The sequence below is a fragment of the Monopterus albus genome, unplaced genomic scaffold, assembly GCF_001952655.1.
Source record: "Monopterus albus unplaced genomic scaffold, M_albus_1.0 scaffold7.1, whole genome shotgun sequence".
NCBI lineage: Eukaryota > Metazoa > Chordata > Actinopteri > Synbranchiformes > Synbranchidae > Monopterus > Monopterus albus.
The window spans coordinates 1957586-1974812 of record NW_018127887.1 but is presented as its reverse complement, the minus strand read 5'-3'; the positions used below and the strand labels follow the sequence as shown (position 1 = coordinate 1974812).

The following is a 17227-nucleotide window of genomic DNA, read 5'->3' as shown; positions in this document are numbered from 1 at the left end:
CACTTCCTTGTGTATTGTTTTTTTGGGGTGGGGTGGGGAGGGTTACCTCTTTGTCCTGACTGTATGTGGTGATTGGCATTGTTCTTGTTGGTTTTTGTGCCTCATGGCTAAACTGTTCTTGCGCTGTGCCCCTAACTTTCTCTTATCTCCTCTTTGTCTTTCTCTCTCTCTCTCTCTCTCTCTCTCTCTCCCCCTCTCTCTCTCTCTCTCTCTCTCCTCTTCCTTTTGTGTTTTGTCTTTTTTAGAACAAATCTCCATGCCTGTTTGCTCATCATTAGCCTAGCATGTCTTCATGATGTTGACAGCCAAGCCAAACTCCTGGCCTCATCATCCCACCATTGTCTGTGATGTCTCTCTAAGCTCGCCTGACCAATACCTGGCCACCCACTGACCTTAGCTCAACCTGATTTTTCTGCATGCATTTTTTTTTTCCTGTATAGAAATGTGACAGGTGGGAGAGAGGTCAAGTAAATCAATGTGAAAACACACCTACGTTGAATTCATTTAAGACCTTTTTTTTTTTTGTTTTTGCAAATGTTTTAAAAACCTGTGGGATTTCTTTTTAATTTTGCTTTTTTTATGTTGCTTTCTTTTTACCTCTCTCAGTAAAGTTCACTTGAAAGTTGATTACAGGGATTGGCACACAGCTGTGCTATTTAGTGCCATTAGCAATATGTTGGCTTGTTTAAAAAAAAATAAATAAAAAAAAGCTTCATACCACTTTCCAACACTTTCGAAAGTCTGACCAGTGAATCCCCTCTCAGCACTCTGTAGTGATCTCTACATTTTGCAGGCAGTGTGAAGATTTACACCAAGGCTGTTTAAAATATTTTCATTTACAAAAATATCCAGTGTATTTACCTTTTTTGTTTTTGTTTTTTTTGAACGAATGATGGCACAAAAAGGTACATTGCTCTCTTTGGAGAAATGACTACCTACATGAGTCAACTTTTTTAGAACTGATTCACAAATAGACAATCTGTGGTTTAAATGCACACTTAGATTACCTATATTTTATACCATTGAATCTATAGAGGTTTAACTAACAAAACCCAGGCAAAACCTTGGGTGTTTTGTAGATTATGTTATGTCATCTGTGTTGGGGGAGTCTTCAGTGTATTGCATTTTAAAGAGGACTAAAATGAGTTTAATCAGCAAGACCAATCGTGGGTCATTTCTAGTAAATTAATTCTTTGAGTCAGAATTCTGCATTAATTTCAGCTTCTAGGAAATTTTTTTTTAAGGTTACATTTTGTGTGTAGAGTTTTTGGGGTTATTGCCCCCCCCCCTCCCCAAACAGTTGTTAAACTTCCACGGTACATCTTGACTTTCTGTGAATTTCTCAATATTTTAATTAATGGATGTTTCACTTTGGTTTAGTTTGTTGAAAGATGATTTACAAAGTCTAATGCCACACAGTCTTTTGTTTTTGTCCATTTTATTTTGGCGTTGGTGCCCATGTGTCAGTCAATTAATTTTTTTTATTTTTATTTTGCATTCTTAAAATGTTACCTGGTTTTCTTTACACACATGCGCGTGCACCACAAGACATGTTCTGTGATTGCAAATGTGGGAGCCCCTGAAGAAGAGATTACACACAGCCTGTGGGTCTCATTTTATGAACATTTTTTTTTTTTTTTTTTTTTTTTTTTTTTTCTCTCTTCCCTGCCTTGCTGCTTTCAGTTGTACACAATGCACCACACACTAACACTACTAAATCCACCGCAGCAGTGTTGGTTTACAAATACATTCCATTTTTTCAGCACAGAGTTTACACTTTTTTAATCGGGGTGTTATTTTTTCTGTACTAAAAGTTGTTACACCCCTGGCAAAACAACCACCCCTCAATTAAGGGTTCCCTAAAACTGCGTACCTGGTGGCGCTAAAGAGTTGTCAACTCAGGGGTTTTTTGTGTGAGAAACTCGGTATACACTATAACACAAATGCATAGTTGTCACCATATAACATTTTTCTTTTTGGGTTTTGTTTTTTCCCATTTCTCAAAATACATAGTTATTCCCAAAAAAATAAGTTGCCAGATTTGAAACGGTGCTTGTGAGAAGTGTTGGTTTTGTAAGGAAACTCGAAGCGCAATTGTCAGAACTAGTCACTCTTGCAGAATGTTGTGTTTATGATCCCAAAATTTTCAAGGCACCACTGCTTTCACTTTTTAATATGGGCATGTGCGTTTTACAGTGTGTTTTTCTATCCAAATGCAATACAATATTCAAAGTGCCATATATACGTCTAGAAACTGCCTACACATCCTTATTAGGCCTTGGTTTAGAGATTGCTGCAGTTTGCCTTTGTTTTGTTTGTTTGTTTTTTGATCATTAAAGATCTTTTCACTTGCGTACCCCCACTTTAAGTTATTGGTGTGGGTGTGGGTGTGTGTGTGTGATATACCCAGTTTGAACAGTTGGTTTAAAAATTGTAGATAAACTGCATTGGAAAATTAAACCTCTTAATGAGTGTAAACGTGCTGTAACACTTTGAGATACAAATGACTGGTGATCAGATGTGCTAGGGAATTTGTTCTGATTTTATTAAAGTCAAAAACAAGCTACATCTCAAGCAGAAGTTGACTTGGGTGCCGTGCTAAGTGAGAAAATCATCTGTCAAACACTGAAATGCTTTCAGGTCTGGGGTGGTGCAGTGTATGGTGAAGTGTTACCTGTGAATGAGTTTTTAAAAAGCACAATGTACAGGAACTTGACTCACTTCAGGGGCTTCCATCACAAATCCCATTCAAGCTCTAACAATCACTTTCTTCTGTTTTCATATTCTGAAGTGCTATTTTTGACAGTGTGGTAGCTTTGCATCTCTATAGATATTGTCTTGATTCAAAAGAAGAGGGGAAAAAATTTTTGTTTGATAATCGGTTCATGTTCCACTAATTTAATAGATATTTTGTCTTGTCTTGATGAAAGCCAAAGTGGGTGCATCTTGATGTGATCTGTATTATACACAAAATAGTTTATTTTCTCCCCCTGCCCCTTTTCAGTCATCCATTTTTTGTTTTGTTGTTGTTTTGTTTTGTTTTTTGGAAACTGGGCGGGATTTGAAAAAGACATACATGGGCTTTCCAATTTCTACAACTGGTTGTTCATATGTATTTTGTACCAGTGAAGCTTTTTATATTGGAAATTAAAGGAAAAAAAATCTATATTGGAAAAAATTGTCTGGCCTCTCAATGTGGCCTCACCTTGATCAGGTCTCGAGTCTGGCCTCTTGGTTGTGTCAAGCAATTTTTTTTTATTTTATTTTAAATTTCTGTCTCTAAAAGACGCCTGATTTGATCTCTACATGTTTCTCTCTCCGTTAATCAGTTTCCATTGGGGGGGGGGGGGCTCTAAATCGTGGTAAGTTTCATGTTAGTATTTGTGCTGTCCACCTAGTTTAATGGTCATCAGGATTTCGACAACTTGTGTGGATAATTGTCTTAGTTGAAGAGTTACTATGTTTAGTTTGAGCCTTGCTTTTTACTTGTGTAGAGTTTTCTGTTTTTTCCCCATAGTGGAGTGTGTAGCCAAAAGACTTTTTTGGTCAATGTTTGTTCATGTGTGGTGTGTTTCTTTGCTTCTGTCTCCAAATTAAACCATTTCCCCTAATATGGACTGTGCGTCTTTGTGTGTTGTGCTTGTCCAGTGTTGTAAAGACATTTTACAAACCATCCCTCCCTCCCCCTAGTCTGTCATGTCTCGCTAACTTGTTTCTTTGTTGTGCTTCTCTTTGCTTCTATTTGAGCAGCAACAAATTTGAGGGGAGCAGGTTGTGGTGCTGTTGTAAATGCCAAGGTGACTGATGGGGTGTAGTATGGTGCAGATGATTACTTGGGTTCAGTTTTTAAAAATAAAACTGGGTCTGATATTTATGAATCTGCATTTAAATGTTTTCCTGATAAATGAGTGTGTGTGTGTGAAAACAGATGTTGCTAGGGTTAAGTTGAATCATTAGCTGTAACTGCCTTAATTGCCATCTGTAGGAAGACAACATAACTAGCAACATAGAGGCAGAAAACTAAAGGAAACCATGGAGTGTTTTTATGAAGATGAAGAGCTCACCCTTTCACCAAGACACAAGATCTGCTGTATTGGATCATGGTGTGATGACACCAGTGTGAGAGGAGAAGCTGTATCTTATACTATACATTCCCCCTCTGTTGTTGCATCTGTATGGAATGGCAAGTGTAGCTGGAGAGATCGTTAGGATAGATTAAAACATGATGGGCAAGGCTACAAAAGGACCAACCAGCCAGAACATGGAAAATATTTTAATATTTCAGGGCCGAATTGTTCCTCAAGATGGTTACATGGAAACATTTAGCAGTTTCTATGTCTCAGTTGTCAAAACACAGTGGGATGTCATTATTCCCTGTGCTAATGCACTGTATGTGGGGAGGCTGAGATAATTTCAGAGATGATTGCTAAATGCGTTTCATTTAGGCTGCACGAGTCAATAAATAAAGCCTACCACAATCCTTATTAGATAGCAAATTGTTTCACTGGAGTTGCAACGAGATCCACTTGTTCATTAGTTTGATGTACTGTATATGTCTTGCGTAGAGTATTTTGACAGGGAATAATGCAAGGAGATGTTCAGAAGTGTCTGAACCAAAGGCCAACATTTGTAACATGTAAAACTGGAAATAGAATGTTTGAATTCATTGGAACCATCACAAGGTCACAGTCTGGGGCTTTCCAATGTACAAAATACAAGGTGGAATTTATTTTAAGTCTTTACTTAGACAATGTTCAGAATACAGGGGAAAAGTGACCCCAACTCAAAATTTCATTTTAGCACTATGTAATCAACAGAAAACCTCAGGCATGGTTAGGCTATTTTTCCATTATAGGATTAAGGCTGTAACCAACAACTTTTCATTATCAGTACACTGATGTGACATTTATATACAGATATATCATTATTGCTTGAAGATCAGGTTATTTAATTGTTTTGTCAAATGTTGTTCCCTGTTACTTGATTTTTGCATTTATTCTGTTAGAACATCTAAAAAGCCTGTTGTTTTCCACTGTTTGATCTGGTCAGAACGTCCAGACTGCCCGAGGCAATATGGCGGCCGGTAGGACGCATCTCAGAAGCCCCGCCATGTGTAGTCGATCTTTGGAAGAGTGGAATAAGAAGGAGAGTGACGACATCTCCGTTGACTCGACCGCTTTTTGCAGCAATGGTGGATCATGTTCAGTTCGTTTGAAAGGTTGTACAAGTCATTAAAAATACTAATTACTGATAAATCCTGCTGTTCCCTACATAAAATAATGACTGGAACTATTTGAAGCTGCACGAACCACGTGACCTGCTGCCATTTTTGCCCTCTCAATGTCGCAACTCTTCTATCTTAATGGCTCATATCGTGGACCCTTCTGGCGAAAGATTGTTGCTGTTAACCATAACCGCTCTGTAGCTGTAAAATGTACGTTTGGACGCTGCAAATACAAATCATGTGCTTAAAAATGCGAGACAAAAGTAAGAAAAACTAAAGAGATTTTATAATAATAATAGTGTTATGACTATTGATTGTAGGGCAAGAATTTCAACCAATCAGATTCCGATGCGGCGTTTCCTCCCATAATGTCTTGCTCTCGGAAGTATGGCAGCTGTTGTGTAGCTTGCTATATGTGAGCGTAACGCTTTACACTTTTAATTATGTCCACCGTACTTTTCCTGAAAAACTCGTTGAGAAGACCGGCACCGAGCGTCTATCGGAAGATTGTCGGTTGCTGTTACCACACCAAGAAAGGTGTTTATGGATACCGACCCAAACAGATAGACAGGGACCTCAAGTTGCAGAACGACCGCATTGCTGCTCTAAATCAAGGTTAGTATGGCGCTAATTTCCAACATGGACAACCCGAGAAGAAGGTTTGGAGTATTCGTCTTTTGTACAGCTATTCTTATTTTTGCATTCATTTTATACGTTTGTCAAATACCGCATTCTCAGTTTGCACATGCATAATTGCACACTGATTGTTGACAGCTGCACATGCTGCTCCCATGTAGCATATATTCTCTGATATATTCTTATATATTTTTATTATATTGCTGCATTTGCTGCTTAAAGTGCTTTAGATTTTGTTACTTATCTACTTTATAGTTCATTTGTATTTTGTGGCATTCATGTGGACGGCAAAGTAGGAATTTCATTGTACAGGGAAACAACTTGAACTTGAACTCATTAGCATCCTATTTTAATGGCTCGGTGTTGATCCACATTGAGGTGTAATTGAGGACCCAGCATCCTGACAGCGGTCTGTTACTTTGCTTTATGCTCAGATCATGGTCTTGCCCGTCTGGTGGAGGCATACAGAGCACATGGACACCACGCAGCTAAAATTAATCCTTTACTGTCGCAAAAGCCTGTTGATGACAGTGTCCCGGAGATAAACATGCTGACTGGTATCATAAGAGGACAACTCAGGACCTCAGGTAAATAACAGCTGTGGGTGTAAAACTACAGAAATTGGGATAATGAACACATATTATTTTCCCCTGTGAATTATGTGTTCTCACACATGCAGCATAAACTCGTAGGTTTATTTTACTGAGCAGGCATATGGGAGACCTCAGGCCTCAAGTGTCAGTCCTAGTATTCATTCAAAGTATTCAGAATCTTACTGAGGGGTAGGTAAAAGTATTATTAGCTAAATCTACTTTAGATATTAAACATAAATGGATTCCGCATCATGTGGCTCCTGTGAGTATTATACTATTTATTCATATTGCTGATGCAGTAATGTGTAAGTAGCATTTTACTGTTGTAGGCAGTCTATTTCTTTTTATAAAATGTATTTTATAGATGCCCATACTTTTTATGTAAAGTAATCTGAAAAATAATCAGTAACTTCAGCTGAAATGTAGTAAAGAGTATAACTCTACTAGTGGTTGTAGTAGTAGTATGAAAAGCACAACATTTAATTGAGTAAAAGTATGTCAGTAAGCAGGTACTTTCACTTGTCATTCCTCTTCCTCCTTTGTCTTTGGCACACAGTCACTGTTTGCACATGGCTTTGAGTTTCTTCATAGCCCATTAGGTTGTGCCATTTACTTAATCCTAATTACTTTAAGTTTTCATATTTTATTTATTCTGTGTTTATTCTACTTTTATTCTGTTTTAGTTTCTTAAATGGTATGGCCGTTCAATATTAGGGGGAGAGAAACAGTATTTCTATTTTTCTGTATGTCCTGCACATATAGTGAATTGACAATAAAAAGTCTTTGATGTGTTTCTGTAGGGCTGCAGCACTTTGGTAAGGCCGAGGCTTCAGTGGAAGAGGTTCAGGCCTACCTGGAAGATACCTACTGTAGTTACCTGTCAGTGGAGACCAGCCAGCTGAGCAGCCTGGAGGAGAGGGAGTGGTTTGCTAACCGGTTTGAGGAGCTTAAAGGGAAGAGTTTCTCGGCTGAGGAGAGGAGGCTGCTTGCCAAAATCATGCTGGAGTCTCAGGTGAGTCCAAGGAGGAAGAAGGAGAAGAAAACCATATACAGTGTGATCAAATGTACCATACCATTTGACACATTTTGTTACATTTGTATGATGACATTTGTATGCAGCTTTTTTTTTTTTTTTTCTTTTCTGTAGGAGTTTGACCACTTCATGGCCACCAAGTTTGCTACTGTGAAACGTTATGGAGGAGAGGGAGCAGAGAGCATGATGGGCTTTTTCTATGAGCTTTTCCACCAGTCAGCCCACAGCGGAGTCACTGACATTGTCATTGGCATGCCCCACAGAGGCCGACTGAACCTCCTGACAGGCCTGTTGAAGTTCCCACCAGAGGTTAGATGGCCCTAGACATTTAATAAGACACCTATTTTCAAATGATCTATGACCTGACAAGATTGGATTACTTTGCACCACTGTAATCAGTCACACACATCAACATAAAGTCACAGACAGCTGCCAAAGAGGAAACGAGTGAGAAAACCTAAAAAACACAGTTTTTCCACATGTGTCCTTTTCACATCCAGCTCATGTTCCGTAAAATGAGTGGCCTCAGCGAGTTCCCTGACACCTCTCCTGCCATCGGTGACGTCCTCTCCCACCTCACCTCCTCAGTGGAGTTGGATTTTGGGTCCCAGCACCCTCTTCATGTGACCCTGCTACCCAACCCATCTCACCTTGAAGCGATCAACCCCACGGCTCAGGGCAAAACACGAGCCATGCAGCAGCTCAGAAAAGAAGGAGACTATTCATCTGAGGACGATGCCCAGCCAGGGGACAAAGTCATCTGTCTGCAGGTACTGGCTCACAACAACTAATATTTACTGCACATGCAACCAAACTGTTTTTTACAAAAGGTGAAGATTAAATTAACAGGTTCATTGTATATCTGTTGGATGACATAAATACAGTGGAGTGCTAAATTTTAAATGCAATCACATTGAAATGAAATTTGGTTGATAGAGTGATTGTATTGTGTTCCCTGATCCAGGTGCATATCTACAGGTATGTGCCAAAACATTAGAATATCAAGGAAAAGTCTATTTATTTCAATAATTTGTTTCAAAAAGTGAAACTTATATGTTATATTAGTTCACTGCACACAAAGTGAAATATTTCAAACCTTTATTTGTTTCAATTTTGATGATTATGGATTAAAGACAAAAAAAACCCAAATCCAGCATTTCACAAAATTAGAATATTTCATGTGACCAATAAAAAAAAGGATCTTAAACACATGTTGGCCTTCTGAAAAGTGTGTTAATGTACTGTATTATGTCCTCAGTACTTTGTTGGGCCTCCTTTTGCATTAATTACTGCATCAAGGCGACGTGGCATGGAGGCGATCAGCCTTTGACACAGTTGAGGTGTTATGGTAGCCCAAGTTGCTTTGATTGGCCTTCAGCTTGTCTGCATTTCGGGGTCTGTGTTCCCTCATCTTCCTCTTGACAATACCCCATAGATTTTCAATGGCAATGAGGTCAGGCGAGTTTGCCGGCCAATCAAGTACAGTTATTCCATGGCTATTAAACCAGGTACTGGTAGTTTTGGCTGTGTGGGCAGGTGCCAAATCCTGCTGGAAAATAAAATCTTCAGCTCCAAAAAGCTTGTCGGCAGCGGGAAGCATGAAGTGCTCTAGAATTTCCTGGTAGACAGCTGCGTTGACTGTGGACTTGATAAAAGACAATGGACCCACACCAGCAGATGACATGGCTCCCCAAACCATCACTGACTGTGGAAACTTCACACTGGACTTTAAGCAGCTTGACTTTTGTGCCTCTCCGGTCTTCCTCCAGACTCTGGGACCTTGATTTCCAAATGAAATGCAGAATATGCTTTCATCTGAAAACAGGACTTGGGACCACTGGGCAACAGACCAGTACTGTTTCTCCTTAGCCAAGCACAGACGCTTCTGACGTTGTTTTTGGTTCAGGAGTGGCTTGACGCATGGAATTCTACAGCTGTAGCCCATGTCATGCAGACGTCTGTATGTGGTGGTTCTTGATGCACTGACACCAGCCTCAGTCCACTCCTTATGAAGCTCCCCCAGATTCCTGAATCGCCCTTGCTTGACAATCCTCTCAAGGCTGCGGTCATCCCTGTCACTTGTGCACCTTTTCCGGCCACATTCTTCCCTTCTTCTTAACACTCTGTTAATATACTTTGATACTGCGCTCTGTGAGCATCCAGCTTCTTTTGCAATTGCCTTTTGAGACTTTTCCTCCTTATGGAGGGTGTCAGTGATGGTCGTCTGCACAACCGTCAAGTCAGCAGTCTTCCCCATGATTCTGAAGCCTACTAAGCCAGACTGAGACAATTTCAAGGCTGAGGAAACCTTTGCAGGTGTTTTGCATTAATTAGCTGACTAGATTGGGACACAGGGAGCCTACAATGTTGAACTTTGTCATGATATTCTAATTTTGTGAAATACTGGATTTGGGGTTTTTTTTGTCTTTAATCCATAATCATCAAAATTGAAACAAATAAAGGCTTGAAATATTTCACTTTGTGTGCAGTGAACTAATATACAAGTTTCACTTTTTGAAACAAATTATTGAAATAAATGGACTTTTCCTTGATATTCTCATTTTTTGGCACATACCTGTAGGCACAGTATAAACCATATCTTAACAGAGAATTTAGTTTGCTCCTTTTCTGGCACATCTGTCTCATCACTATATTTTGATGCATATTGGACTTTTTAAAACATTTTCTTTTTGACATGTTTGCCTTTATTAAAAACCTAGTACAGAGCTAGTAATGAGAGGAGAGAGTTGTGGGATAAAATTCAACAAAGATCGCTGGACAGACACAAACTGTGGATATTACGATCACAACTTGAACACTGAATTTAATGATTTGCAGCATTGGCAGAGGTGTACGCCTTCTGTTTTTTTTTTTTTTTTTTTAGAAGTTGACATTTTCTTTAAACAACACTGATCAGATGATAACAACGCTCACTGGGCAAGTTAGAGCTGTTCACGTTCTCTGTTCAGACTGGTAGATCGACTGAATATAAGAGCGCAATGTAAAGCTATGCTACAAATTTTAATAGCTGCTAAAACTTTGAGACAATGTCTGCTGTTCTCATCTCCACAGGTCCATGGTGATGGCTCTTTCACTGGTCAAGGAATTGTTCCAGAAACTTTGACACTCTCAAACCTCCCTCACTATAGAGTTGGTGGGAGCATCCACCTCATTGTGAACAACCAAGTTGGTTACACCACTCCGTCAAAGAGGGGGAGATCATCTTTGTACTGTAGTGATGTCGGTCAGTGAAACTCACTAACAGCAGTTATCAGATAAATCTTTAATGTTACAGATTTTGTTTGTAGAAAAATGAGACTGTGGTATAATCAGAAACATTTGTACCAAAGGTAAGATGGTGAACTGTGCAGTGATCCATGTAAATGGAGATCATGCAGAGGACGTACTGCGAGCCACTCGGCTAGCTGTGGACTACCAGCGGCATTTCAGGAAAGACGTGATCCTGGATCTGATCTGCTATCGTCAGTGGGGCCACAACGAACTGGACGAGCCTTTCTTCACCAACCCGGCCATGTACAAGATAATCCGGTCAGTAAAATCCAGCTTGTTCTCTTTGTGTCAACACATTTTCACCATCACTTCAAAAGTGATTTTAGCATATATTTACTGGAATTAGTGGAACCAGTGGGATTTTTCACAGGCTTTGGGATTATGGAACTACACCACTGTCCTGTGACCTCGGCATCACTACCAAGGCTTCCAGCTTATGATTTTGATTTAGTTCACTTACCTTTTCTACAAAATTCTTTTCTGTTAGCATGACCCGGTCAAGGTAGTGATTGTGGCTGTCAGTTAGAATAGTTTGCAGGTAAACACAATAAAGCTGTAAAGACAGTAAAGACAGGCGAGTGAGGAGGTGAGTCTCTGTCTCATTTAGCCACTTGATAGCAATGATATTTTTAAGATACAGTAAAAGCTTAAAAATAACAAGTTGGTGTTTACTGACTTATTTTATGACATAGAATAAAACAGGAAAATCCCCTTGACCGTGTGTTAACCACAGACCTTACAGGCACTTTACTAAAAATCCATTCAGAAAACCTACTGACTTTAGGAGCGAGGGAACCAGATGTACAAAAAGAACTAACTCAGTTCTGGGTTTTAGGACTGACTACTACAGCACAGTGAATACTGATCAAAAAAAGCAAATGTAGTTTTGATCCCAGTTTGTAACAGTTCCTCAATAGTTGCTTTCACTTAATAGTTTTATAGCAGTCACAGAGCGATGGTGATGACCTGCTCATCTTTGCATTGTGCAGAGGTTTCCTGTTTGGGCTCTAACCAAAGCAACAGAGTTGACACAGAAAGAAGGTGTGTGGTGAATGCTGGTGATGTCACGTTGTTGCTTCTTTGCAGGTCCCGTAGGAGTGTGCCTGACTCCTACTCAGACCAGCTGATCTCTGAGGGTCTATTGACTGATGCTGAGCGTGATGACCTCAAGTCCAAATACTATGGCATGCTCAACGACAAGCTGGCCAACATGACCCTGTATAGCCCCCCACCCACCAACCTGCAGGGCCGCTGGGGAGATCTGGTCGAACCCCAGGCCAGAGTCACTACCTGGGACACGGGCGTCCCTGTTCCTCTGCTGCAGTTTGTTGGAGCAAAATCTGTAGAAATCCCTGAGGAAATTCACCTGCACAGCCATCTTGGAAAAACTCATGCACAGGTATGGCCGCCATGTTTCTCATTTCTATTGGATTATCTTTTGTTCACATGGCAGCAGCTTGATGATGAGACTTCCTCCTATGTGAACTCAGGCTCGGTTGCACAAGTTGGAAGAGGGAACCAAACTGGACTGGTCCACAGCAGAGGCCCTGGCATTTGGCTCTCTCCTCTGCCAAGGTTGGTGCGTCAATGAAATAATGACTTCAGATCTAATAAGTGCATGGAGGATCATTGCATTTTGTGGTTGTCATGATATAGATTTGTAGATTTCAAATTATTTGTTATTACAGGCTTTAATATTCGAATCAGCGGACAAGATGTTGGAAGAGGCACATTTAGTCAGCGACATGCCATGGTGGTGTGTCAGGACACCAATGACACGTACATCCCTCTCAATAACATCAGCCCTGAGCAGACAGCTTTCCTGGAGGTAGCGCTCTTATAAAGTAGATGAAACCATCAGTGTCTGGATCATGTTTTTACACCACCTCTGTGTGTGTTCAGGTGTGCAACAGCCCGCTGTCTGAGGAGGCGGTGCTCGGATTTGAGTACGGTATGAGTATCGCACAGCCGAAGCTCCTTCTCATCTGGGAGGCTCAGTTTGGAGATTTTTTCAACGGAGCGCAGATCATCTTTGATACCTTCATCTCTGGAGGTAAACTCCTGGCTCATCAACAGATTCACCATGACTCGCATTATGTTATATTTTTTGAAAAATCTCTGCAAAACTGTTGTATCCCCAGGTGAAGCCAAATGGCTGCTACAGTGTGGGATGGTGATTCTGTTGCCTCATGGCTACGATGGAGCCGGACCTGAACACTCATCCTGCCGCATGGAGCGCTTCCTGCAGGTCTGTAGTTTCAGAAAACCAAACAAATATGGGCAGCTCACATCAGCCAGTCTGTCATTCAGCAAATTAAACACACACTTAATTGATATGTTGTGATATTGATACGTTGTCAACACAGTGTTCTCTGTCACCAAATGAAATGAACGGAACATAACTACACGTTCCACTCTTGCAAATTCATTGGTTGTTGTTTAATAATGTACCAAAAAACACCTGAGAAGTTGAATGTTTTACTTCATGCTGTGCAGAGGTTAACTTTTCACTCTTATTTGAATGACACTGAGATATTTTGCTAACGCACGAAAAGGTTGGGTGTTCACAGTTTTTCATCCCTTGTTCTGTGCAAAAATGTAGTCAAACATTCATCTGAGGATAATATGAAGCTTCAGCTGTCTGAGTTAAACAAATCGAGTGTGTATGTTCCATAGTTGCATCTTTGTAATTTAAAACTCCTTCTTTCTTTTTTCCACTTCACTGAGATATTTTAAAGGGGGAGGATGAACTAGTTCATGCAAAAAATGATTAAACAATAGGCCCATTTTTTTTTAGATTTTTAGGGCTTCATCTCTGTCCTTACTCACTTAGTATCGGCAAGTCTGCAGCTGAATGTCATTACATCCATGTCCTGCTACAGAGACTGCCCATCTACAAGGTGCTACCAGATGTTTCTGGACTTAATGCTTGAAGTGCTCCGCAGCAGCGTTCTAGCTGGTAATGTGTTACCTGAACTGTAACTGATTTCTATTTTGTCTTCTTTTGTCTCTAAGATGTGTGACAGTAAAGAGGAGGGTGTGGATGGCGACACCGTGAACATGGCTGTGGTCAACCCCACCACTCCGGCTCAGTACTTCCACCTGCTGAGACGACAGATGATCCGTAACTTCCGCAAACCTCTCATTGTGGTTGGACCCAAGACACTGCTGAGATTTCCTGTAGGCACTGTAGACACTGTCAGGAATATTCTTTAACAATTCATCTTCAACCTTTTACAGATATTTGTATCCAAGTGGCTGAATAATATGTATTTTTCAGGGGGCGGTGTCCAGTATAACTGAATTGGCACCAGGAACATCTTTCAGGCCAGTGTTAGGTGATGCTTCAGTCTCAACACAAAGGTACTGACTTCACAACTTAATTTTACTAATATTAAAACTCAGACTTTTCTAATGATGTCCTTAATAATTTAAATTCCAGGGCTTCAAAGCTCATTAAGGCAGTGCTCAGGGAATAGTTTCCTAACCAAGAGCTTTTTCATATGATGTTTTGAATAGCCCTTAATAACACTGGCTTAAACTGGGAAGACACTTGGTTCAGAAGCATTGTCTAAATAACTTGCACATCAGTCATTTATTCTTGTTCCATGCAGCGTCCAGAGGGTGGTGCTGTGCTCAGGGAAGCATTACTATGCCCTTCTGAAACAGAGGGAGGCGTCAGCAGCCAACCAGAACACAGCGCTCATCCGAGTGGAGGAGCTGTGTCCGTTCCCACTGGAGGCTCTGCAGCAGGAGCTCGGAAAGTACCCCAGTGCCAAAGGTATGTGGCCTCTGCTGTCCAGATAACACGGCACCACCTGTCCTGCTCGCAGACATAATGACTTCATAAATCAGTTTGTTTGCTTTGATCCGAGTCATTTCTTTACATTAATTTCTAAGTTTTGTTTTGGTTGCTGCACTGCTACATACTACAAACAAACCAGAGCTTAATTAACACTTTTCATAAACCAAATTTGTCTTCATTCTGTGTGAACATTTCAGTGCAGCTTTACCCAAGTTATTATTCCTGCCCTTTATATCAAGAAACTATTGGTAGAAACACATGTAGACACATTAACAGCCAATACAGCAACACCACAGTAAATACAAATGTGCTGTTGCTAATAAATATGTGATTTAAGGCTGTTGGTAACTGTTTTATCATCGGTTATTTTCAGTATCTGTTTTTTTTTTTTTCACCCAGTTATTATTTTGCATATGTTTTTAAATGGCTTGTGCCAAAAGCACAGCTATGTGTTGATGGTAATGTATTTTAGACCACATGTGTAGACTGTGTCCACTGCTCCTCTTTGCTGACACACGTTTCCTGTATTTTGCATATGTAATGACTTCCCTCTGTTACATTATTGAATGGTGTCTTTGTCTGTGTGACTGATGTACAAGAAAGAAGGAGAAGTTTATTTGTGAAGCAGTTTCCCCACATTGTCCTTTATGTTGGTTCTTCTGTTAAGTTTAAAAGCGTTTTGACATTTAAAAGACAGTGGGAAGGAGAATACATGTTAACAGGAATGGTACAAAAAGAATAAATAATAATAATAATAGACATACAAGTATGTTTTAAAAAAGCTGATATTTGGGAAGTTTGTTCCAGATATAAATGTAGAGCAGAGAAATGAAAGGCTGCTTTGCCCTGTTTTGTTTTAATCCTCCTAACTGTGCTTTTTTTGAGAAATCTACAAAGACACCATAACAGTAGTCTGTCCTACTAAAAATAAACCCATGAAGAAATGTTTCTAGGTCTTTCTGAGACATTAGTCCTTCCTTTAACACATTTTATTGAATTGTCCTGATGTTAAAATTAATTCATAAATAAAACTAAAGATGCCTGGTTTTATTTTTAGGCTTTTAATCTTCAGTGAAACTGAGCAGGGACCTTTGACTTTGCTCCCACTGGATTTATGAACAAGTAAATGGAAGAAAAATCATTTTCCTCTAAATAAACAAACACTGAAAGAACCAGTCACTCGATGATACTGTCGGCTAAGACTGGATGTCAGGGACAAAAAAGACATGATAACACCATGAACTCAAGCGATGGTACTTTCCCCACAGAGTTTATTTGGAGTCAGGAGGAGCCTCAGAACATGGGCCCCTGGTCTTTTGTAGCACCCAGGTTTGAGAAGCAGCTGGCCTGCAAGGTGAGCGACATTTGAAATGATGCCTAATAGTTTGTCAATGATTTGTTGGTACTGAACACACAACGCTGGCTCCTCTGTCCTCCTCAGCTCCGGGTAGTCAGCCGACCTGCTCTGCCTGCCCCCGCTGTGGGTATCGGGATCCTCCATCACCAGCAACAAGAGGCCATCCTCACCGCAACCTTCTCCTAAGACTCAACAAGACTGGGAACCAAAATAAGCAGTACACAAACCTCAGTACTACACTACATACTGTACGCGCTGTGGTCTTCCTACTATTGCTAATGCACAGCAGATACACAAGACCTTTAGACAAAGTGGATGTACATAAAGTGAACAACTTGCTGGAAATATCAGAGCATTATCCTTGAATTGTTTATATAAAAAAGGGAGATCTTTAACTGGATTTCACGTTACATTTCAGGACATTAAACTTTCTCTGAAGAAAGAAATTGACTGCTAAATGTTTATCCTGCCATGAGTTAGGTACCAATTATACATTTCATGGTACAAATTTGGGTTAAGAAAAACTTAATTATTTCTATTTCCTCAAGGTTTAAACCAAGACTTGAATTAAAAAAAAATTTATAGCATTAAAGGGCTAATGTAAATAAACTGTTCTGAATTTTCAAGCGGAAATATTTTCAAATAAATCTATTTTCACATTTGTGCACCATGTTTCTTTTTGCCTAAACGCAGATTCAGTTCAACATAATGTGTTTAACATTAACGTGAAAGAGAGGACATGTATTTAACACTTTGTCCGATTAAATGATTCGATCCAAAGTTTGGTTAGCATAGATGCTTTTGTGGTGACCGAGTAACTGGTCCTCAAGCTGTTTTTGTTTTGTTTTTGTTTCTAACAAAAATATGATTTTACTGAGTATAATGTTTTGTAACAGTACATTTACCTGAATAAGTTATTCAGTCTGGGTCTAGACTTCTGAGTCGCTGTCCTCGTCTCTTTGGGCCCAAATAATGAACAAACAGCACTTAACATGAATGCTGAGTGTCCACAGGAATTCTCACCCGTTCTTTGACACATTACATATCAATTATTGTCAGTGGTTTGCTGATTTAAAAAAGTCTAGTACACTCAGAGATGTCTGTTTCCTAGTTTGCAATCGGTATATAGTGGGACTAAGATTGGGTATCTGACTGTACTAGAGCCAAAAATCAAGCAAATAAATAAAACATGGGTGAAATTAACTATCAAGTCTCTTGTAGAGCTACTGATTAAAATAATAGCACTTAAATCAGAACACTGCATCAAAGGCATTTCTTCTAAACAATG

General features: G+C 39.8%; 1 protein-coding gene across 1 annotated transcript; it reads left to right on the top strand.

Annotated features, from left to right (window-relative positions):
• Positions 1-5373: 5373 nt before the first annotated feature.
• On the top strand, positions 5374-16385 carry dhtkd1 (dehydrogenase E1 and transketolase domain containing 1). Its single transcript, XM_020625043.1, has 17 exons — positions 5374-5839; positions 6295-6447; positions 7254-7465; positions 7601-7795; positions 7987-8256; positions 10559-10730; positions 10837-11035; positions 11864-12176; positions 12268-12352; positions 12466-12605; positions 12680-12830; positions 12919-13025; positions 13793-13957; positions 14058-14140; positions 14392-14558; positions 15851-15936; positions 16024-16385. Exons 1-17 carry the CDS (start codon positions 5668-5670, stop codon positions 16123-16125), a joined length of 2772 nt encoding a protein of 923 aa, XP_020480699.1. The 5' UTR covers positions 5374-5667; the 3' UTR covers positions 16126-16385.
• Positions 16386-17227: the final 842 nt, after the last annotated feature.